At 40.7% G+C, this 24,673-nt stretch overlaps 1 protein-coding gene across 6 annotated transcripts in view; it reads right to left on the bottom strand.

The window, feature by feature from the left end:
* Positions 1-24,673, bottom strand: part of iqsec1b (IQ motif and Sec7 domain ArfGEF 1b) — a 427,454-nt gene that overhangs the window by 56,486 nt on the left and 346,295 nt on the right. For all 6 annotated transcript variants that reach the window (XM_048547583.2, XM_048547582.2, XM_048547586.2 and 3 more), the window contains one exon: positions 14,861-15,143. In XM_048547583.2, coding sequence (XP_048403540.1) covers positions 14,861-15,143 — 283 coding nt within the window. The remainder of the gene's footprint in view (positions 1-14,860; positions 15,144-24,673) is intronic.

Consider the following 24,673-nt stretch of genomic DNA (forward strand, 5'->3'; position numbering starts at 1 on the left):
GATGCCACGCCGAAGGTTGCAGGAACAGCAACTCATATTCCGCTTGGGAACCCTGCAGCCCAATGGTATCAATGTGGACTTCACCAGCTTCAAAATCTCCCCTTCCCCCACTGCATCCCAAAACCAGCCCAGTTCGTCCCCTCCCCCCACTGCACCACACAACCAGTCCAGCTCTTCCCCTCCACCCACTGCATCCCAAAACCAGTCCTACCTGTCTCTGCTTCCCTAACCTGTTCTTCTTCTCACCCATCCCTTCCTCCCACCTCCATCTCCTACCTACTAACCTCATCCCACCTCCTTGACCTATCTGTCTTCACTGGACTGACCTATCCCCTCCCTACCTCTACTCTCCTCTCCACCTATCTTCTTTTCTCTCCATCTTCGGTCCACCTCCCCCCCCTCCCTATTTATTCCAGTTCCCTCTCCCCATCCCCCTCTCTGATGAAGCGTATAGGCCCGAAACGTCAGCTTTTGTGCTCCTGAGATGCTGCTTGGCCTGCTGTGTTCATCCAGCCTCACATTTTATTATCTTGGATTCTCCAGCATCTGCAGTTCCCATTATCACTGATATGTTTGTGTGTAGTTTCTTTCAAGGATGGCATGCCATATGGAAATAATGGATTCAATTTTGCTGCTGAAGAGGCACAGAAAAATTCATCAAAAATATTTGCAGACGACCCTCTTTCAGCTCAGCCCCAAACTTTGTCCAACATACCCATTCCATCTTGTCTTTTACCCTCATGCGATAGTGTTTATTTCTGCCTGCTTTACTTAATGCCCTCGTTACTCAAATCTTGATTTTTTCCTTAATTTAACACCTGACTTTTGTAATATTTTCTGCCTGCTTTGTGCATCAATACTCGACAAGCTTTAACTCATCCAACACAAATCAAAGCCTCTCTCTTCACTTGCCTCAAGTCCCATGTTTCCACCATCCCCAGATTCTCCAAAGCTCAATAAATTTCCTTTGATCCAGTGTAACACTTCAAAATTCATCGTCATATCTACCTTTCACATTGCTCCAAATTACCTTAGTGACCTCCTGCTCCTCTGTTGCAAGCGAAAGGCAGGAGTGTTTTAATGGCAATGGGCTGATAGTAACATGCTAATAACATGACAAAGGATCAATCCAATTGAACCATAAATGGTTAGAGCTGACTCTTTACTAGCACCTGTAATCAATAAAATTGCAGTGTTGTGCGTGATCTGAAATTGTATAAGTCACCACTAAGACAGGAAAGCTGTAAAAAGTGTGAAATCAAAAGATAAAAGCCTGCTCCATAGGTTTCTCCTGAACTTCACTGAAACAGTACAACAAACCATGAACAGTAGGCTCAGAATTGGAGCACAGCACAAAGTGAAACTGATTACTGACCAGAAACAGAAAGTATCAGGCACGTGGACCAAAGAGGTGTTCAGCTAAGTGATCACTCAATTTACAGTGTAAAGATGATTTCATTGTAAGCAGTGAATGCTGTGTACCAAGAGTGAAACTGTGCAAGTTCATCTGGAAGAAATGGCTGCACGCTGGATGGTGTGAAGGGAGTACAAGAGCAGGTGCATCAGTTCTTCCTGCACTTGCATGGGGGAGGGACAAGTGGAAGGGAGAAGGCATTGGTGTGATCAAATAGCAAACCAAAGTAAGAGACAGCAAGCAGTACTAAACAGAATACTGAAAGGGGAGCAGGCTTGTGGCAGTGGCTTCTCGAAGGAAGTGACAAAAACGAGAGACAGGACAGTCAAATTTAAGATGAGGATGACAAGGTAGTGGGTGAGGAAAAGTTTGACTCTTATAGTGCGGAAGGGAGAGAGGGGAAGGCATGGGGCAGAAATTACCGCAGTTAAGAACCTTATCACCCATAGTGAACTGGAATGTCCAGTTAAGAAAAAAGACAATTTTGGAAACATTAGTGCCTAGAAGAATGGAATGCAGTCTGTACAGGAAGCAGTGTCAGAGGAGTATGATCAAGCTGACAGAGAAAGTCATTGGGCTTAAACTAGATATTGGTGCAGACCCTAGCCCCCAAGAGTGATAGAAGTTAAGTAAATAAAAATTTGCAGAAGGACAATGTGAAGATGATAGCAGACCGAATTAGAAATAAAGTTGATGCTTTTCTCCAGGTTGGAGTGAGAGCAGGTGCCACTTGTACCAGTGATATTGGGAACTGCAGATGCTGGAGAATCCAAGACAACAAAATGTGAGGCTGGATGAACACAGCAGGCCAAGCAGCATCTCAGGAGCATAAAAGCTGATGTTTCGGGCCTAGAACCTTCATTAGAGACGGGGATGGGGAGAGGGTTCTGGAATAAATAGGGAGAGAGGGGGAAGCAGACCGAAGATGGAGAGAAAAGAAGACAGGTGGAGAGAGTATAGGTGGGGAGGTAGGGGGGGGATAGGTCAGTCCAGGGAAGACGGACAGGTCAAGGAGGTGGGATGAGGTTAGTGGGTAGGAGATGGAGGTGCAGCTTGGGGTAGGAGGAAGGGATGGGTGAGAGGAAGAACAGGTTAGGGAGGCAGAGACAAGTTGGACTGGTTTTGGGATGCAGTGGGTGGAGGGGAAGAGCTGAGCTGGTTGTGTGGTGCAGTGGGGGGAGGGGACGAACTGGGCTGGTTTTGGGATGCGGTGGGGTAAGGGGAGATTTTGTACCCAGTCATGCACCAAAAAAAAAGGTATCACAAGAGAGGAGGACTGATTTGGGCTAGAATAAAGAATGGTCCACACGTCACAAAAGGGCAGGCAAATCTATGACCTCTATGAGAGGTGGTGCAAAAGCATGGAGTTAGAGCAGCTATATGATTGAAGAACAAGTTCAGCTTGATGCAACTGAATGTTGGTCAGCCGCAATTATTTGGGCCTCTTTGCAAGGAAGCAGCAGGGCGACTGCAGGTCACATGATGAATGATGGAAGTATAGAAGAACTGGATGCCCATGTGCAAAGGTAACTGCTGGGACCAGGAAATTAGATACTTTAACGTGGAGGGTATCACAAGAAACATGGTAATTAGATGCAGAAGACTGACAGAGATGAAACCAACTGAAATAGCAAGAAATAATTCTGTGGCAATCTTACAACCATCCCTAGTATTCCAGAACAATTTCAAATCTATCCCTATTTAGCATTTAGTGCTATAGCAATTGAAGTAATTTTTCATTTCCAAATCACTCATTGTCACAGGAACATATTGACATGCTAATGAGGCTAAAAATACACATTTATCATTATAAGATTATGCATGACAAGTTCACATAACAGCTTGTTGTGCAATTTTAAGAGTTATAAAACCTTCATATTTTAGCTACACAATATTAGTATGCAAGCAATTAATAAAAACAGCTTTCTTCTCCTCCCCCCTCAACACCACACACAATTATGTACAAAGTGATTGCACTTACTTGGCTTCATTCTTCATGCAATAATTACATTTATAGGATATTAAACAACAACAAAAAAACTTACTTGAAAGACTGAGAAATGCCCCTGTACATCACTCAGGCCTAACATCTGTAGCTAATTTTGAAATGCCTCAGGAAAGACAGAATTAGATCCTTGTTGGAAACACATTATATTTTTAAAAAGTCTTGAGTTTGGGTTCATTTAATAATGTTGCCTCAACAGTGTTTAATACTGAATCAGCATATGATGCATATAGCAAAAGTATGTGGCAGATTTGTTTCACATTAATACCACTTCATTCTGTCACTTTTTATGCTTGTGAAAAGTAAACCTGGTGCTTTAAAGTGCCTTTACAGTTCCAATAACATTTTGTTTCATGTTTTACATTTTCAAAACTGAATTGTTAAATACTAATGAAATTATGAAATAAATATCACATAATATAAACCTTCGAAGTGCAAAAACTGGTTTGTATCTGGAAGCGTGGTGAAATCAAGACAATGCCTAGATTTGGATATCAAATTTGCTGAAAAACATCAGTGGGCCCTCATAATTAAAGCAATTTCAGCAAGGTCAGGCAGAAAGAATAATGAATTAAATGACCAAATGATCACGTACGGGCTCCTGCAATTCCCGATTTACATGAGCAAACAAGGCCGATTGGTCGCATTAAAAACTACTCCAAACTGGGAAGGCAAGCATTGAAGATGACTGTGCACCATGACAGAACTTAAGGGGGCCCACAAGATTTATCTATGAAAATGATTCCATTAGATATTTATAATGGGATGAGAAAGAGACTGCCTACAGTAAACTGGATCAATTAAGGGATTCAGCTGAACGTAACATAATATATAACTTGTTTATACCCCTAAAAGTCTATTGGCTAAAAAGACAATCATGACTGAGTAATGAGGTGATATAGATATAAAACTGCAAAAAAAACCAAAGCATACAAAAATATAAACCATACCACAGATCTGAAAGACAGGAAACATACAAAAACCAGAAAATTAGCAAGAAATTAGTTGGCACTAAACAGTGAAGTCAGGATGACAATGAAGAGACTGGAGAGTATGATGATGCAGGTCAAGATCACTGTGAAGCAGATTGGAACAAGTGTTTATTTTTATTTATTCGGGTGATCATGAGCATTGCCAGTTAGGCAAACATATTTCTCTTATCCAATTCCCCTTGAGCATAATCCCCATTAATATCAAATTGTTAACACAGTGTGGAGCTGAAGGAACACAGATCAGGCAGCATCAGAGGAGCAGGACGGTTGATGTTTCAGGTAGGGACCCTTCATCCTGATGAACGCATTTAAGGTGCCTACAAAACTTGTTGTGAAAAAGCTTCTCTGATGCTGCTTGACCTGCTGTGTTCTTCCAGCTCCACACTGTATTGACTCTGACTCCAGCATCTGCAGTTCTTGCTATCTCCAATCTCAAACTGTTGTAAACCTTGGCATAACTGTACTGCTATGAAGGAAGTTCCAGGATATTGACCCAGCAACAGTGAACAAACAGTGACTTAGTGGTTTGTGAGAAAAGTAGATTAAGATCAGTGAGAGACAGACTGAGAGGAGAATTAAACAGGCCAGAGCCACAACGAAGCATATTAGGAGGAATATCAGGTAAGGAATATAAATGAATAAATAAGTATGAATGTATCAATTACATGGCTTAAGGAACCAAAGGTACAGTAGCTTAATTTGCAGATAATACAAAGTTTGTTTCCTACTGAAGTTGTGAAAAGGACATAAGGAATCTACAAATAGATACACAATGACTTCTGTCAAATGGATATGAGTGAAAATGTAAAATTGTTCACTTCAGTTGGAAAAGTTAAAAAGGCATATTGTCTAAATGGTGAGCATCCACAGAGTTGAGAAATGCAGAGGAATCTGGGTATCCCTAGTGTATGAATTTCAAAAAGGCTACTTGCTGTACTTGCATACTAAACAGGAAGTTGACTAAAATGTTATTGTTCATTGCAAGGACAACTGACTACAAAAAGACAGGTTATGTATCATTTGTAAAAAGCATTAGTCAGTCCACATCTGGGAGTACTGTGTACAAATGAACGGTACAGTTTATGGACGAATGTGAATGTGTTGGGATCAGTTCAGAGAAGGTTCACCAGACTAATGCCAAGAATATATAACAAATAGTCTTTTGAAATTCACACTCTAGGTTACCTAGATTCCTCTGCATCTCACAACTCTATGGACTCTCACCATTTAGATAATAGTTTTTTTTTAAAGAAAGAATCTTTACTTGAAGTGAATAATTCTACATTTTCACTCATTATGCTCTATTTGACAGAACTTTGACCATGCATTCAGTCTCTGCAGATCCATTTGTAGCTTGTATATGTTTTTTTCACTACCAAATTTCCTCGCTAACTTAGTGTCATCAGCAAATTAAGCAATTATAACTTCAGTTCCTTTAGCCTGGTAATTTATACATTCATAATTTACAATTCACTTATGTTCTTGACATGACATTCCTCCTAGTCTGCCTCACAGTGGTCCATCATAATATCTGTTCAGAAATAGGTTTGATTGAGGAGTAAATATAGCTAATTGGATAGGACACACCTGGACATTTGAAAACATTTAAGGATAAAGAAGTAACTATAAAAGACTGCACAGCAGATGGCACAAAAGATAAATCTCAGAGGATATGGAGATATGTGAATACACGCAAATGTGTGTTTAAGTTAGACAATAAAAAAAGTATTAACAGTCATTAAATCAAAGATGGCATGCAAGATAAAAGACATTGTTGGGTTAAATATTAATTGCAGGAGACAGAATGAACCATCTTACCCGATAAGAATGGCACAGATCCTTACCACAAAGATACAATTAGAAACCAGGATAAGATAACACTCAGAAATGAAACAGTTTTCTGGATAAGGGTTCTTTTAAGACTGAAATAATTAGGGAAAGATGGAAGGTCAGTCCAGATAAGGGTAAAAGCAATCCCAAATAAATGAGTTAATAAAATGGGATAAAAGCTTACCTTCAAAAAGGTATCTTTATGGAATAATGAAAGAATAATATGAAATAATATAACATTACGTGAAAGTGGGAGGAACCCATTCAGAGGATCAACCCCCACATTCTCAAAATAGTGAGGGGGGCCCAAAGAATATAAAAATAAGAAAAGTCTGTCACTAAAATGTCATATGTATTAGGGACCCTAAGGGAATACTTCTCAAAAAATACTTCCTCGTATTGGGGCAGGATGGGTCATTCGCATGGGACATCAATATAAAACTTTAAATGATGTTGTAAATTCTATTCTTAGATATCATTAGACACTTTATTATTGATACTATTATGTACTCCAAGATGTTCCTTGATCTTTTGGAATAGCTACAAATAACATCAAGCAGGATCTGATTAGATAACTCCAGAGGAACATGTATCAGGGCCCAGGAAACCTAAGACTGGTCAGAACCACAGTGAAGTTGTTCAGGATAACTGAAGCCAGATACAGGAAACAAAAATCAAACAGGGATCACAATAATGCTGGAGTTGATAGTTGGAGAGAACCAGAGACAGCAACAGCAATTGATTGGAAAGAAACCAGAAATGCTAAGTCAAGAACAAATTGAAGGATAGGAGTTCAGCCTAACAACTATCTGCAGAATGTTAGGAGCAGTCGCATTCTGGGAGGTGAAAAGAAAAGAAAAGGAAATGCAGAGAGGAAAAAAGACAACAGATATCAAAGTAAACTGGAGTTCATTACCTAATGAGTATTATTATTTATATCCCTGAAGCCAAACTGATGAGCACCAGTAGTGTAACCATTCTCCAACCAATATTCAGTTTGGAATACTGATGGAAGTGATGGTCCATCTGAGGAGGACCGCAAGGACAGACCAGCGCTAGGGGAGTTAGGGCTTTTCTAAACTGGATGGGGCACACCTAAACCGAAGCAGGACCAATTTCCTTGTGGGACAATTTGCTCACTGAGGAGATTTAAAAGAAGTTGGCACAGGTGCAGGAACCAACAGGCAATGTCAGAAAGGACACCAGGGTGTACAGAATACTGGGAGAGGCAGATAATTTCAGTATGAAATAATAATGTATTAGGTGGGCTGAGTGTAAATGAGAAAGATGAAGAGTAAATCAGAGCTCCCTTATACATACAAGAATGTGGCAATGAAGATCGGTGAATTACAGGTGCAAATTGCCACATGGCTACCACAGCCAGCCAGTTCAAAAATAGAATGACTGGGTATTAAATATTTTCTTGTCATCTTGTATCCAGAAGATAAGAGAATGGGAGGGTGGCAGTGTTGACAAAGGAGACCAGCTATGTTAGACAGAGATGATGTCCCAGAAGGATGAACGACAGAATCAATCTAGACAAATCAGAAGTAATGCACTTGGGGAGGGTTAACAAGGGATTATACGATGAATGGCAAGATTTTGGGAGGTCAGAAGATCAAACAAATCCTGGACTGCAGGGCAAATATATCGAGTGATATAAAGACATCTGCATTGGTTGCCTTTATTAAGCAAGGCACAGAATACAAGAGAAGGAAAAAAATATATACTGGTCAGGCCACAACTGAAGTACTATCTGGTCACCATATTATAGGAAGGATGTGATTGTACCAGGGGTGCTGCAGAAGGGATTTACCAGAATACTGGAGGGTCTGAACTATGAGGAAACACTGAAAAGGCTGGAGCTGTTTTCCTTGGAACAGCAAACAGAGGGGACACGATAGAGGTGTATAAGATTATGAAGGATTATTGATAGGATGGATAGGAAGTTGCTTCTGCTATTAACAGAGGAGTCAATAACCATGAGACATAGATTTAAGCTCAGAGGTAGAAAGCTAAGAGGATGGGGAGAAATTTTTAACTGTGGTGGGAGTCAGGAACTCATTGCCGGAAAAGGAAGCCCTTATAACATTTAAGCAGTATTTAAATATTCGCTTGCATTGCCACGTGGGCCAAAAACTGGAAAATGAGATTTGTTTAGTCAAATCTAGTGGACTCAACGGGCCCAACTGCCTCCTCTGAGCTGTAAATGTCAATGAGAATCAAACTAGTAATAGCCAAGGAACAAAATGTTCAATTACATTACTTCGTGTAAATTACAGGAAACAAAATAATGGGACATGTGTCGACAAAGATGCAAGAACTGAAGTGTCATTAGAATGGGGTGCTTTAATTATCCAAATATAGAATGAAATAGTCAATAATGTCACAGAGCGACAAGAGTCTGTTCAGGTATATTTTCTAAAGTAGTATGTTTCCAACTGATCAAAAAAAAACAAAAGGCCTTCACATTGTACAAGACTTGGTGGAAGCAGTGAGGGTGGCAAAGGAGCAGAATGTACTCCAGGTCAGGGATTTCTAAGTCCATGACCAAAATGGCTCAGCAGCAGCAGCAATACTGATCCAGCTGATGGAGTCCAAAGGGCATATTGCTGCTAGACTGCGTTTGTACGAGGTGGTGATGGAAACACGAAAGGGGGGAAAATACCTAGAAATGTAAGTTTGATCTCATAACATTGTGCCTGCCACAGATGCATCGGTCCACAACTATCAGTAAGAGTTCAGGTAACACATGGGGTTATGACCATCGACAGTCCTTCAGGGGAAAATTCCCCGATTCCCATTGAAATTACTTCAGATCTTGTTGTGTGGCACTGTCACCAATGCAAATGGGTCAGACTTCAAACAGATCTAGCAACTCAAGACTGGGCATTCATGAGTTGCTGACAGCCAGCAACAGCAGAACTGTACTCCAGCACAATCGGCCACATCACAGCCTAGCATTTACTTCCTCCAATTGTTAGTTTTAGCCAGGTTCAAACAGCAGCACCAGGCACCTGAAAAATGAGGTGCCACCAGGTGAAGGTACCCAACAGGACTGCTTGCAAGCCGAACCACAAAAGCAGAAAATGACAAACAGAGCTGAGCTGTTCCACAACCAATGGATCATATCTCTAAGCTCTGCAGCCCAGCCCCATCCAGTTGTGAGTGTTAGTGAACAATCATACAACTCACTGATGGAAGAGGCTGTGCAAATGACCCTAGCCTAAATGATGAAAGAGCCGAGCACATCAATCCAAAAGATAAGCTGAAGCATCTGTAACAGACTTCAGCCAGAAATGCCAAGTGAATGATCCAATCCAGCCTTCTCCAGACATCCACAGCCAAGTCAGCCTTCAGCCAACTCAAACCACTCCATGTGATATCAAGAAACGGTTGCTGGCACTAGATATTGCAAAGGCCATGAGACCTGACAACACTTCAGCAACAAGATTGAAGACTCGTGCTCCAGTACTTGCCACATCCTCAGCCAAGCTGTTGTTGTTACAACACTGGTATCTACCCAGAAATGAGGGAAGTTGGTCAATATGTCCTCCTCACAAATACCCATCATCAGTAAAGTAATGGAAGCTGTCATCAACAATGTTATCAAGCAGCATCTGCTTAGCAATAATCTGCTGATGCCACCCAGCTTGGTTTTCACTAAGGCCACTCAACTCCTGACCTCACCACAGCTTTGGTTCAAATATGGTCAAACGAACCTAAATCCTTGACATCAAGACAGCATTTGATAGAGAATGGTGTCAAGGATCCATAGCAGGACTGCAGTCAATGGGAATTTGGGGTACGCTCTCTGCTGGTTGGAATCATACCTGACCAAAAGGAAGATGGTTGTGGTTGTTGGAGGTCAGTCACCTCAGCTCCAGGACATGTCTGCAGCAGACCCTCAGGATAGTGTTCAAGGCCCAACCATCTTCAGCTGCTTCACCAGTGATCTTTCCTTCATCATAAGATTAGAGTGGGATGTTCATAGATGATTGCACAATGTTTAGCATCATTCACAAATTCTCAGATACTGAACCAGTCCATGTCCAAATGCAGAAACACCTGGACAATACTGAAGTGAGGGCTGTGAAGTGGTAAGCAACATTCACACAACAAAAATGCCAGACAATGGCAATCTCCAACAGGAGAGAATCTAACCAACATGCCTTGACATCAATGGCATTACCATCATGGAATTCCCCATATCAGCATCCTGCGGGTTACCATTAACCAGGAACTGGAGAGAGGTAAGAGATGAGTGCTGCAGCAGGTATCTCATTTCCCAACTCCCCAGAGCCTTTTGACCATCAACAAAGCACAAGTCAACAGAGTATGATGGAATTTGCTCCACTTTTCCAGATGAGTGCACCTCCAAAAATGCTCAAGGAGCTTGACACCATCCAGGACAAAAGAGCCCATTTGATTGATACCACTCCACAAATATCCACTTCCTCCAGAACTGAAACTATGTATCAACAGTGTGCGCCATCATAAAGATGCAATGCAGAAACTTGTTAAGGAGACTTTTAGACAGCACCTCACAAATCCACTAATGCCACCACTGTGAATAGGTGGTGCTTTCTCAAAAAGTGGAGAGCTGTTATCTCTAGCAGATAGCAGTCAACTCTGCTGATTTTAAGCTTCCCCCTTCTTTTATCCCCTCGATGACATATCAATTTCTTACAATTGGATTGATCCTAGGTTGTCAAAACCATCAGATTCAAATTAGCGAAGTTTTTTGATATCTCAGTACCTGGTTCAAATTAATTAGCTAAATTCAAAAACCTCTTGTCTTGGTAAAAATGCTCCTTGGCTGCTAATGGTACAGCCTTTCGATATAAATGTTTCAAGTCAGGAGCTCTCTGTACTTTCAAACTGTTCATAAACATCTCCAAGGGACCATGCAATGCTTTCCCTCCTAGCATTTGACAAACACCAATATTTTACAATACCAATTCTAACGTTCCACCTCCCAATCCACAAATACTCTTACCCAACTTCGCAACAATAGTTCCCTGGCTTTTCCTGACCAAATTTCTTAATAATGGCATCACATTAGCCACCCCACAGTTTTCCAGCACCTCATCAATGGCTAGTCAGAACAAGAACACTTAAGGGACAGTAGTCAAAGCACAAGGAATCTAGACCCAAAAATAATTAACTGTAGGAAAGCCAAACTTAATGGGATAAGAATAGATCTATGTCAGATAAATTATAATCATAGGCTGGCAGGAGGTAGCTCAAACATGAGCAAGGTGTATTATCATGAAGGGAAAGGTAGGGCTAACAAATCCAGAAATTCCTGGCTGACAAGAGACACATTAAGATGTTCAAAAAATGTGCTTATGATTGATGTATTATCCACCTGACACCAGAGAACCAGGATGACACAAAAAGATCGGGGGGTGGCGGGGGCGGCGGGGGGGGTGGGGGCAGTGGAAAAGCAAATAAGACAAGCACATGGAAGAAAATCAATGGTTAAAAGGAAAAAGCCACGATCGAATGTCAGAGCAGATTTGATGGGCCAAATAGCCTAAATCTGCTCCTACATCTTATGCTGTTATGGAGAACGCACAGAATCAGACAGACAACTAAAGTAACAGGAAATCTAAAAGTCTTCAAAAACCTATAATAGTGGAAGTGTGGTGACAGGAGTGTAACACATTATGTGCAAAAAGGAGATTTATGCATGGAGACAGAGGCATAGCTGTGGCATTTGAAATGAACTGTTCATATCTGGCTTTACCCAAGAAGAAGATCCTGCCCTGGTCATGTGAAAGGCAGGTGACTCAGGCAACTGAAAGGCTTAAAATTGATGAGGGATAGGTACTATCTTTGACCTAAAGGAGTGATCCTTAATTTTAAAACACTGTCTCCTAGTTCTGGACTCACCCAGAGAAGGAAACATCCTTTCCATTCTATACCACGTCAATACTATTCAAGATCTATGCAATTCACTTAAGTGCCTCATTCTTTTAAATTCCAGTGGAAACAAGCCCTGCATGTCTAAAGTATCCTGATAGGACAATTCATTCTTTCTTCTTCCCAAAAGCACCAAAAAACTGCAGATGCTGAAAGCCTGAAGCAAAAATAGAAATTGCTGAATAAAAGTCAGCTGGTCTGGCAGCATGTGGGGAGAGAAAGTAGAGTTAACGCTTCCAGTACAGTGACCCTTCTTCAGAATGGGTTTGGGACACTGGACCCAAAGTGTTAACTCCGCTTTGCCTCCACACAGATGTTGCCAGACCTGCTGAATTCTTCCAACAACTTCCACTTTGTTTCATTCCACATATCAATCTGGTGAACCTGCTCTCACCATATTTACTTACTTCCTTCAATGGAAAAAAAACCAACACTACCCTTAGAATTAAGGAAGATTGCTAGCATCAAATACAGGAGAATGATTCAAGTTAATACTAGTTAATAATACCTGTTACTTATGTGGAGAGTTAAGTAACTTTTCATAGAAAATTGATCTTTCTTATTCATCTTAGCTATTTGGTTTCCTCGATACCATCCCCTTTCCCCATGCTTCTCAACTTCTCCAGCTCATGGAGACACTGGTTCTCTTTTATCTCAACAAGTTAACGGGTTATGATTTTTCTATCCTCATGATTTGAGTAGATTACAACTTAAAAAGATGAAAAGTTGTGACCTCAAGCAACAAAACAGAAAAAAAGTGCTGCAAAGCTAAATGGCTGGCCTTAATAAAAGGATTTAATTCTGGCACAATAGAGACATTCCCGAGACAAAGATTGAGAGTAGGGCCCCTTGGATGACTAATAATTATCGAGTTAAAATGAGACTCAAAAAGAAGGCATACTAAAATTGCAAAGGTGAAAATATCAACTAAGGTGGTTGAAGGATAAATGTCAGAATATTTTAGCATCAAAGATAAAAGTGTATCCAAATGCCCTTCAACACACAAATAATGAAAAAGTACTTAAACAGGGTGGTCAATTAGGGACTAAAAAGGAGATTTTCTTGTTGAGGTCATAAAGATCAGTCTTGATATGGGGCTTCCATCAAGCAATGAAGCATGAAGAGACAGCACTGACATTAGACAGGGTAAAATAGATCAGGTGGATCTACTTAAAACACTAGCAGACCTCAAAATCAAAAAGTGAGTCTAGATGAAATACACACCAGGTTAATGCACAAGCTAAGGAGACTCTGGCCATTTGTTAAAAAATTCCATTTCGAAATGGGAATATGCCACAAGAGAGAGAGTAATATTGTGAAACAGGAGTGAAAACGTAGATGAGTGACATTATATCAAGGGAGCGGTTAAGAAAAAAAGCAGGTTAAATAATTGTTAAGATCGAGATGACTTGAAATAAGTGTATAAATCACTGAGGATTTACCTGTTGTGGAGAGCAGAGGCAAAGGCAGTTAAAGAGAAATAATATCTCAGAGAAAATTGGGATAATGTTTGAAGGATTAGCAGGAACAAAGATTTTAAGAAGGCGAGTGGGATGGATTGAGGCAAAGTGCTCATGAGAAGGTGGCACCAAAGAGAGAAGGGACCGTGATACAATTTGGTAATAATGGCTATACTGTCACCACCACAAAACTTTGTGCAGGACAGATAGAAGATATCACCTGAAGAGATTTCAGTAAGGCAGCACGGTAGCTCAGGGGTTAGCACTGCAGCCTCACAGCACCAGGGACCCGGGTTCAATTCCAGCCTCGGGTAACTAACTGTCTGTGTGGAGTTTGCACATTCTGCGTGGATTTCCTCCAGGTGCTCTGGTTTCCTCCCACAGTCCAAAGATGTGTGGGCTAGGTGGATCGGCCATGCTAAATTGCCCATCGTATTCAGGAGTATGTGGGTTGGAGGGGGATGGGTCTGGGTGAGATGCTCCAAGGGGCGGTGTGGACTTGTTGGGCCAAAGGCCCTGCTTCCACACTGTAGGGAATCTAATCTCTAATAAAGTTGCAACATAGGAGAACATAGGAACAGGAGTCTACGATTTGGCTCTGAGGCTGTTCTGCCAGTTATTATGAGCAGGGTTTATCTGTATCGAAACTCCAGCTACCTAAATACACTTTACCATCAAATGCAGTTTTGAAACCTTCAACTGACCTAGTCTCAACAGCTTTTAAAGGGGACTCTTTAATTTTCAGATACCTTTATGTAGCAAAATGCTTCTTTACATCATCCCAAATTTAAGATTATCACCTACGTTCTGTAGACCTCCCTATGTACTCCAGCAAATTCTTCCATCAGCTTAAACATCTAAATTACATCGCTTTTCAATCTTCTACCATTAAGGGAATGTGTATTTATACCAAAGTTAGATTTTGAAAGCAATTTTCTGCAATAATGCTGTGGATAGTAAGGGTTTAATGTGCTTCTGAATTTATGTTCTGAAGGGATTTGTGGAGACAAAGGCTCATCACAAATAAACAAAAGAAAATTCCAAGACAAAAAGAATAATGTGATTTCAAAGAAGCAACTTGTCTCCTTCCATGAACACGTTCTATACTGTCACTTGGTGCATGATATACACTTCGCTGTACTATAACTTTCTGTAGATTCATGACTCATTCATTTGACTTATGCATTGGCATATCCGCTGATAGAATAGCAGTATGTTACATGCTCATTACCTGTTTATCTTGCAGATCTGAGGAGAGCTCATAGCTTTCTGACAATGACCTGGAGCGCTTGATTGCGTCTTCTTCTGCTTGCTTTCGTAGTATGGAGGTGGAATGTTGAAGTTTGGGCCGTCTAGGACGCTGCTGACCAGGTGAGGCAGGGAATGATACCAAAGAGGAACCATCAAACTGATCGGGGCTGGCAGCAGCACTGAGAGTTACTGGGCCCTGGCTGTAGTTTGAAGGGCTCTCAAGAGAAGTGCCAGTCTCACTTCCTGGAGCATCACCCTCCACGCTAAAAGAGAGGAAAATAATTCAGATCAGCAACAGACAATTGTTACACCCATTTACAGATCTAAATATTTAACAAAATCAATGACATATACTGAAGTAAACAGATGTATCCAAGGAGATAATTAATACAAATTCATGTTTGCACCAGTGATCTATTAAACTTGCTATATCCGAAAGCTCCAATAGGATTCAAGTAGTTACTTCAGTTGGATAGTTTATTGCAATCTCTAAATTTAGTGTCAACCAAACTCATTTTCCTATTGCTCATAAGAAAATTTTAAATGAACCACGTCCTTGCCTCCACAATGATCAACATTCTTCCTTTATCAACAGTGATCACAAAGTTTAACAATATACAATACCTTCACATTTGCAGCATTCTTGATTAATATTCTTTGAAAAATAATTTAAAATTTCCTATTAGATGATTGTATGTAATCATGGTATCCGATTTTGAAAACTGAAACAATCCTGTGAAAGGCAGGAAATGCTGATCTCATCCTGCATACACATTTCTTCCATTGCTTTTCTGACCTTTGGAGCAATGGCAAAGCATTTATCTTTTATGGTATGCATGAAAGCTTCCAGAATACAATTCAAATCAGATATGAGACACAATTCAGGTTTATGTTTAAAGATTGAATGCATCATGATTCAAATATATCTGAAGTGAATTTATAAAACTGAAAAGCAAGGTGAAAATGACCAAATGAGAGTCAGGCAAAGCACTCATCATCAACATTATATTGTTAAAATATGCAAGATGAGAACTGTTCTCGGGGGGGGGGGGGAACAATTGCAACTGCAGAAATATTCTTAAGTTGCTCCCATTTGTATTTTGCAACTTGTATTTCAACAACTTCATAAGAAGCAATGTTAAGAATTGCAGTCATTATCATTATGATAGATGTACTTCTATACCTTCACTTAACATGACTATCATTTGGAAGGATTCTCCAGCAGAAAATCTAATTACATACAAAAAAAAGCAATGTTTTTAACTGACTGAAACAAGTCCACAATTCCATTTTCTTGAAATGTTCATACCAACAGCTAAGCAATAGTAATAAATAGCAAGCTACACAGAACAGGAAGTAGTTTCCATCAGTAAAGTGGAATTTGAATTTAACATAATCCCTCATGGCATTGTTCAACTTAGGCTCAGAATCAGGAAGGGAATTTCTGATAGTAACCAATGTTCCATACAGGCTACAAAAAGAGCTTTTAAAACACTACTTCATCCCACTTACACATTGTGTTTCTGCTCATTTGTTCTGCAGCCCTAAACTTAACTACAAAAGTTTCGTTTCGGTCTCAGTTACTTACATGATCACAAAATACATTATTTTCCTATCTGCAAGTATGTTGCACTGTGCATTTGCAGTAGGTGCTAAAATAGACTAAATATCCTCATTACGACCTCTTACCAGCAGCAGTCTAACTCTGCAATGCAAATACTTCAATTCAAAACACAATTTTTGCTTCAACTGCTTGTGCCTCAGTGAAATATTCCATATAGCTGTCAATCTCTGCTCTGGACATTGTAATTTTACAGATGTAAAATGTAAATAGACAGAAGAGCTACCATTTTTATCTTACATTCATGGGAAGGGCAGGTGTGTGTGTGTGTGTGTGTGTGTGTGTGTGTGTGTGTGTGTGTCTGTGTGTCTGTGTGTCTGTGTGTATTCAGTGCAACAGCTTATATTCAAAGTCACATTCTGATCGCAATCCTAAATCATTTCATTTGGTACATCACAATGAACAGACCAAGGGCGGAGTCATTTAATACAAGAGATCAATTATTCAGTACAGAGTTAGCACATTTTTTCTTTGCACATCAAGAATTGAGATCATATGGCCCCAAATTTTTGAAATACAATTTAGGGGAGTGGGGATGGCAGAGGGGGGATGGGGTCGGAGTGGAGAGAAGGGACATCATGTCGGGAAGGAGGTGGAAACACTGAACAATAATATTCAGATAAAGTTTCACATTTACAGATAATATGAGCCAGGGTTATCAAAAACTTGCCACATAATAGAAGAGTTTCCTTCACTTTCAATTAAACCTGTTGATCCAAAATAAGAGCCACAATCTAAATCTGAGAGTTTGTTAGGTACTTTCTGAACAAATCATATCAAACAAGAATCAGTCGAAGACCTAACAAGGTGTACAGCTGGCTGAACACAGCAGGCCAAGCAGCATGAAAAGAGCAGGAAAGCTGACATTTCGGGTTGAGACCCTTCTTCAGAAATGCGGGGAGGGGAAGCAGATTCCGAAATAAATAGCGAGAGAAGGGGGGGGGGTGGATAGAGGAGAAGATAGGTGGAGAGGAGAAGAACAGGTCAAAGAGGCAGGGAGGGAGCCCGTAAAGGTGAGTGTAGGTAGGGAGGGGACAGGTCAGTCCATGGAGGATGGGCAGGATGAGGTTAGTGGGTAGCAGATGGGGGGTGGGACTTGAGGTGGGAGGAATGGTTAGGGAGGCGGGCACGAGCTGGGCTGGTTTTGGGGTGCAGTCAGGGGAGGGGATATTTTGAAGCTTGTGAAGTCCACATTGATACAATTGGGCTGCAGGGTTCCCGAGCATAATATGAAATGCTGTGCCTGCAGCCTTCGGATGGCATCATTGTGGCACTGCAGGAGGCCCAGGATGGACATGTTGTCCAAGGAGTTTTGGCTGGGGGGGGGGGCGGTGGGGGAGTTGAAATGGCTCATGACTGGAAGATGCAGTTGTTCGTTGCAAACTGAATGTTGGTGTTCCGCAAAGTGGTCCGCAAGCCTCCGCTTGGTTTCCTTGATGTAGAGGAGGCAACATCTGTAACAGGGAATACAGTGTGCTACATTAGCAGATGTGCAGGTGAACATCTGTTTGATGTGGAAGGTCTTCTTGAGGCCTGGGATGGGAGTGAGGGGAGATATGTAGGGGCAGGTGCAGCACTTCCTGCGGTTGCAGGGGAAAGCGCGAGGGGTGGTGGGAAGTATGGAGCAGACAAGGATGGACCCTAACTATTTATTGTTGGGTAATAATAGATCTTCCTCTAACACATGCATGGCTATAGCACAGACATTTTGTCACTGGACCAGCAATCGAGAGGCCTAAGCCAGTAAATCCAAAAGTTCACGTTCAGCCATCATAAATCGAAGGCTTTCAATGTCAATGTCAATATTTTTATAAAGTTTGAGACTAAAGCTTCAGCTTCAATAAAAATGATCACAATTGGCACTCAACGCCAAATAGCTCATTACTGTCCTTCAAGGAAAGAACCCTGTATGAGAGAGTAATTCCATTCCAAATGCTTTTTACCTGCCTTCTGAAATGTTTCCTCCCATCCTCACTTCTGTGGGCCAAGGATGTCTACAAGATCATTCTACACCTACGAGCAAAGTATTGTAGTGGTTTGCCATTTCCTTCTACAAGATGGCTCACCAGGGAAGTTTGTCTCTGTCTCTCATACTCACTGCATCTGGCATATTGGAAGAGGTTACAGGCTAATTAAAAAAATCTGTTGTGGCAGATTACAAATGCACCTTCCATTGCCAACAAGCCCTGGCATCAGGCTAAGGTAGAGTAATTCTTGCCCAGAGGTAGAGATATTATCATTGAACTATAAGACTCCACTCTGTGAAGCTATAGATGTATTGGAACTTCTTGCAGTGCTTTAAGATTGCCCAAAATTACCTGTCGAGGACAACTTTAGACAAGTAATACATTTCAGCTTTTCCAATCAAGTCCATACATGAGAAATGAATAAATATAAATGAATCAGCATCTAATCACACACCTAATCAGAGGCTACATCAGTGGTTCTAGTCCTCAGAATACAGACATGGCAAGAGAATTTGCCACTGAAAGACCCATATTACCCAGGAAAATTTGTTCTTGCGAATGGAGGAAGTGGCCGCAGGGTGGTGGCCTGGAGGCGGCAGCTGTGGTTTGAAAGTCACTGATGCAGCAGTAGTGTGGGGCTTGAGAGGGGGTGGGCTCATTGCAGACAGTGGAGCCAGCAGTAGGGAGACAAAAATTCCTGGGGCTGCATGGAAGGCCTGAGGAAAATGTGGAAGGTTGCAGTAGGTAGGGAGGCCTGTTGGGATGATGGGTGGCTGGGGTGGAGAGTGAGGGACAAACGGAGAGCATAAGGGTGGTGTGATATAAATTTGTCCACAGAATAATTGCAACACATGAGGAGCTAATTCAGTCTGTGTTTGACTTCTGACATTTGCCCAACAGCCCTATAAACTTTTGCCTTTTAGATAATGAATGATTTCCTCTGGAAAACCTCAAGTGAATCTGTCTCCATCAAACTTTCATGCAGCAAGTGGTTAGGGTCCAGAAAATGCTGTGCATGGAACACTTCAATCTGGCTATTTCTTCTTTTGTCCAATACCTTAAATGTCTGTCCTTTGGCTTTTAATCTTTTCACCAATGGGAATAGTCCATTTTATTTTTAAAAAAGTTTGAATAATCCATGATTTTTGTGCTGCATTTGTGACAAACTCTTCTTATTTATGATTAACTCTCTACCTGACAGTATAGCTTCCAACTGGGAAAGCTATAAACCACTCCCAGGAATATTACTTCACATTGTTATTTCTTATCTACATCCAAATAGTTTCTACCTCCTAGATAACAAGTGTGGAGCTAGATGAACACAGCAGGCCAAGCAGCATCTTAGGAGCACAAAAGCTGATGTTTCGGGCCGAGACCCTTCATCAGAAAAAACTTTTTCTGATGAGGGGTCTAGGCCCGAAACATCAGCTTTTGTGCTCCTAAGATGCTGCTTGGCCTGCTGTTTCATCCAGCTCCACACTTTGTTATCTCAGATTGTCCAGCATCTGCAATTCCCATTATCTCAGTTTCTACTTCCTGCTGTTCTGAGCCAAGAACTTGCTTCACTACTGTTACTTGACTTTCTTCATCAACATTCACTCCCTTCACAACCGACATGGTTGTATGAGTGTACACCATTTACCAAAGTAGCTCACTGAGATAGAAGTTACAGGTTTAGAAAGTGCTATCAGCTCAAAAAGGGCAAAGGCAACACCTAGAAATTCCCCTCCAAACCACAAATCCCGAGTGGGAACAAAATCACCATTCCTTCACTGTCACTTGGTCAAAATCACTGAACACTCTGCAATGGTACTGTGGGTGTACCTCTAAGCCAAGTACTACATTAGTTCCAGGTACTTCATCACCACCTTCTCCAGGACAGTTAGGAATGGATAACAAATGTTTGCCCAGACAACAATGCCCACATCCTGCGTATGAAAAAAATTGTCTTTATATATTTAGAAAAGCATCTCTAATTTTGACTTTTCATTATTCTTCTCCAATTAAACCTTATCAAACATTGTACCATTGCTGTTAAAGTTCTTCCCACTTTGTGTCACTCTGCTCATCTTAGAACATAGAACAATACTGCGCAGAACATGCCCTTCGGCCCTCCACGTTGCGCCGACCTGTGAACTTATCTAAGCCCCTCCCCCTACACTATCCCATCATCATCCATATGCTTATCCAAGGACTGTTTAAATGCCCCTAATGCGGCTGAGTTAACTACATTGGCAGGCAGGGCATTCCATGCCCTTACCACTCTGAGTAAAGAACCTGCCCCTGACATCTGTCTTAAATCTATCACCCCTCAATTTGTAGCTATGCCCCCTTGTGCAAGCTGAAGTCATCATCCTCGGAAAAAGACTCTCACTGTCCACCCTATCTAATCCTCTGATCATCTTGTATGTATATCTTACACCAAATCATTACACCTGTTGGTAGATCTTGCCTTTCCAGTGTAAATGTATACACCCACAGTATTTGCTGAAGTGCTAAAATGAAGCCCTGTTTACAAACTCCTGAAAATTGCATTTTGTTTGAAGGATCTGCATTTATTCCAATGAATGAAATTCCACTGTAATAGTCAAGTGGCAAGGAGAGGATCTTTTTTAAATAAAAATATGCTGTCAGGAGGATTCAAATCAGTGTAAATGTATACATTTACACTGATTTGAATCCTCCTGACAGCATATTTTTATTTAAAAAAGATCCTCTCCTTGCCACTTGACTATTACAGTGGAATTTCATTCATTGGAATAAATGCAGATCCTTCAAACAAAATGCAATTTTCAGGAGTTTGTAAACAGGGCTTCATTTTAGCACTTCAGCAAATACTGTGGGTGTAAAGAAACACAGTCGCACAAATGCAGATATTCAAACATTCTAATCTTTTCTGCCCAGTGCACTAGGACCTGTCTTTTGGATTGACCTTTATTTGAACATAGTCAGAATAATTTCTCCTCAACACTTCACATTTTAAAAAAAAGGCACAGTTACATAGCATTACAGGCTCAAAGAATTATCCCATTGAGTTCCACAATTAGCAGTGCTTGGAATTAATGTCCCCAAGCAATGTCAGAATGACTGGAATGAATAATCAAGAAACCAAACTCTCATTGCTAGTATTGTTATAGAGACAGTAGGAACTGCCGATGTTGGAAAAACTGAGATAACACGGTGTGACGCTGGATGAACACAGCAGGCCAAACAACAGCAGAAGGAAGGAAGGTTTCGACCCAAAACTTCAACTTTCCTGCTCCTCCGATGCTGCTGGGCCTGCTGTGTTCATCCAGCTTCACATCATGCTATCATTGCTCGTATGCTCTGTTCCTAAGTTAATATATTTTCTTTTACATTTGTTTCCTTTTCAGGATTTCATCCTTCACTTGCTTGCGTGTATCAGCACCTGCTGAACACTGCTTCAACATTTAGCCGTCCCCTCATATTTTACCTACACATGGGCAATATTCAGTGAATAATTCTCTCAAAGTCAATACTGTTCATGTTATATCCACATTTACTAGAAGCTGGCACTGAAAGCCAAATGAAATTGGGTCATGGGAAAAAGGCAGGAAGAAAAGTTACAGTCAGTTGAAGCAGATAATTCCTGTCATTGCAGAGATTAACTAAGTTAGTTTAGAACACAGGTTCCTTCAAGTCTACGTTACTACTTTTGACACCCAGATAATACATTAACCCATAAGTTACAGAACATTTTCAATGGATAAACCAACAACTTTATTATATAATGCCTTTAGGAAAGCATTCTAGTGTGCTATGGTGACAATGCTGAACACAAAACAAGGTGAAATAGTTCCTTTACATGCAATGAAACTGCACTATTTCTTTTTTTCCTCACCCAACAATGACATCCATCATCCAAATTCCGTGTTATTTTCTCTGACTGAGATTAGGGTGATGCTTTCAAAACTGTTAAATCAGTATATGCATCTTGCAGTGTAAGGGCTATGCTTTAGCTGTCATTCTACATTTGAATAGATTTTTTCGATTTGCTAGATTTACATAGTCCAAAAACAAACAAGATCATTTGAAAATCCAGAAATGGCAAACGCTTTTGACAATCAGTTCCTGAGGAGCGAAGCACAGTTAGACTGCTAAATGTCAATGATTCCTAAAAATAGGACCTATGATTAAATCATTTGCATGTTATGCTGTAAAGATAATTGGCAAAATTGAAAAAATAAATATGTTGACATTAAACAGGGAGTACTGTACAAAGTTCTTTAGTTCCTAGTGTCATGCATTACAATCAAAGCAAGAGTAACGGAGCACATTCCTAAGCAATAGGAGCAAATACTCCAATTTCTAAAAATAATAGAACCCAATCTCACCCGAACCTGTGGTTTTGCCTGAACATGGTGCAGATTAACTCTCAATTATAACTAGTGTAACCAAGTCAAATGATACTACTCTTGATAATCCTTAAGGCCCAGACGATTCAGTGCCTGAGACTGTGCCAAAACCAAAAGCCTTTCGAATGCATTCTGAAATTTAAAATGCAAACCTGCCTCAGATCCTGTTAAAGTGCAAGAGTGCACTCACTTAAGCAGCTGTGAAGGAATTGATATTTCCCACAGCTGAGATAAGTGAACACAATATAGTAATTGTTCTCATGTCATTTCATGCTGCTTCTTTCTTTGTAAGCCCGAGTCTTCAGCTGTTCAGAGCCACCAATCAGAAAGGAGTGTGACACAGGATGACATAGCTTGCAGATAAAATCCAGGTTTTTTTAAAAAAAAATGTTTATGCTTCACGGGAACTCAAGCACAAGCTGCTATTTCACTGCTGTTTCCCTCTCCCTCATCACGAGTTTCGTTATCTGCTTGATTCGTTTTACCTTCCGAACAGACAATAATAGCACAAAAAGGAAAGCCTCTGCAGTAATAGCATTTTACTCAAAGTGAATGCTGCCAAATGCTTAAATAGTTTGAATAAACAAAGGATTTCAAAAGCATAACAAAGCGTGAAGCTGGCTGAACACAGCAGGCCAAGCAGCATCTCAGGAGCACAAAGGCTGACGTTTCAGGCCTGGAACCTTCAAAGAGCTCCAGGCCTGAAACATCAGCCTTTGTGCTCCTGAGATGCTGCTTGGCCTGCTGTGTTCAGCCAGCCCCACACTTTGTAATCTTGGATTCTCCAGCATCTGCAGTTCCCATTATCTCTTATTTCAAAAGCATTTCTGATGAGACAATATTGATACCCCAACGAGAACACTATTATCATTGAATTAGGATGGTCTTCGCATGCATGCATCAAATTGATCTTATTTGATTGCGCGCGCGCGCGCACACAATTTTTGGGTGAAGGGTCTAGGCCCGAAACGTCAACTTTTGTGCTCCTAAGATGCTGCTTGGCCTGCTGTGTTCATCCAGCTCCACACTTTGTTATCACACAATTTAACAGTCCAATTCTTCCCTCAAGTGTTAACTGAATATGTATCACTTGAACTCTATTAAGCAGTAGAGCACTGACACAGTATATAAATTATTGTATTTCTGTCATTCAAAGATTTAAAAAACACGTTGCAATAATCTACATCATATATTTACATAACACGTAGATTATCATTGAACCTTTGTTAACAGTCACAAATCTGGAGGTAGACTCTCTGCATTACAGCATGAGTAGCCATATTTTTCTTCTGCAAGGATAAATGTACACATGATTAGGAGGATCATCCTGCTTGGCCATTCAGTTATAATTAATCAAAAGTGAAATTCAAACCCAAAAGGAAAATCATGTGGTGGAAACACAGGGGAACACCTGGAAATGAACTGCAGGCCTCAGTACGGCACTTTTCCTGAAGCAACTCATTGAGATATCTAATTGTCATTTTTCTGCATACATGGAATTAGCATGATGGATGAAAATTCTATTCAGCAAGCAAAATTCAAATTTATAGCAGTGAAAAGAAAACAAAAGCAGCAGTACTAATGCCGCTTAAAAACAGGCCTGAAGCAAACACTTATATAGCTGTACAGAAAGTCAAATTCATGGATTTCACAAAATCAAATTACACTGGAACACAGCAGACCACAATAAGCAAAATTAATCACATCTGATAAAGCAAATAACCTTGTCCAATATCTAGGAGTAAGATGCAACCACTATATAACTGCTGTCTCCACAGATTACCAGCTTGTATAGCAGTCTCATTGCTGAACTGATGAAAGTAGACCAT

Source organism: Stegostoma tigrinum, chromosome 11 (assembly GCF_030684315.1).
Source record: "Stegostoma tigrinum isolate sSteTig4 chromosome 11, sSteTig4.hap1, whole genome shotgun sequence".
NCBI lineage: Eukaryota > Metazoa > Chordata > Chondrichthyes > Orectolobiformes > Stegostomatidae > Stegostoma > Stegostoma tigrinum.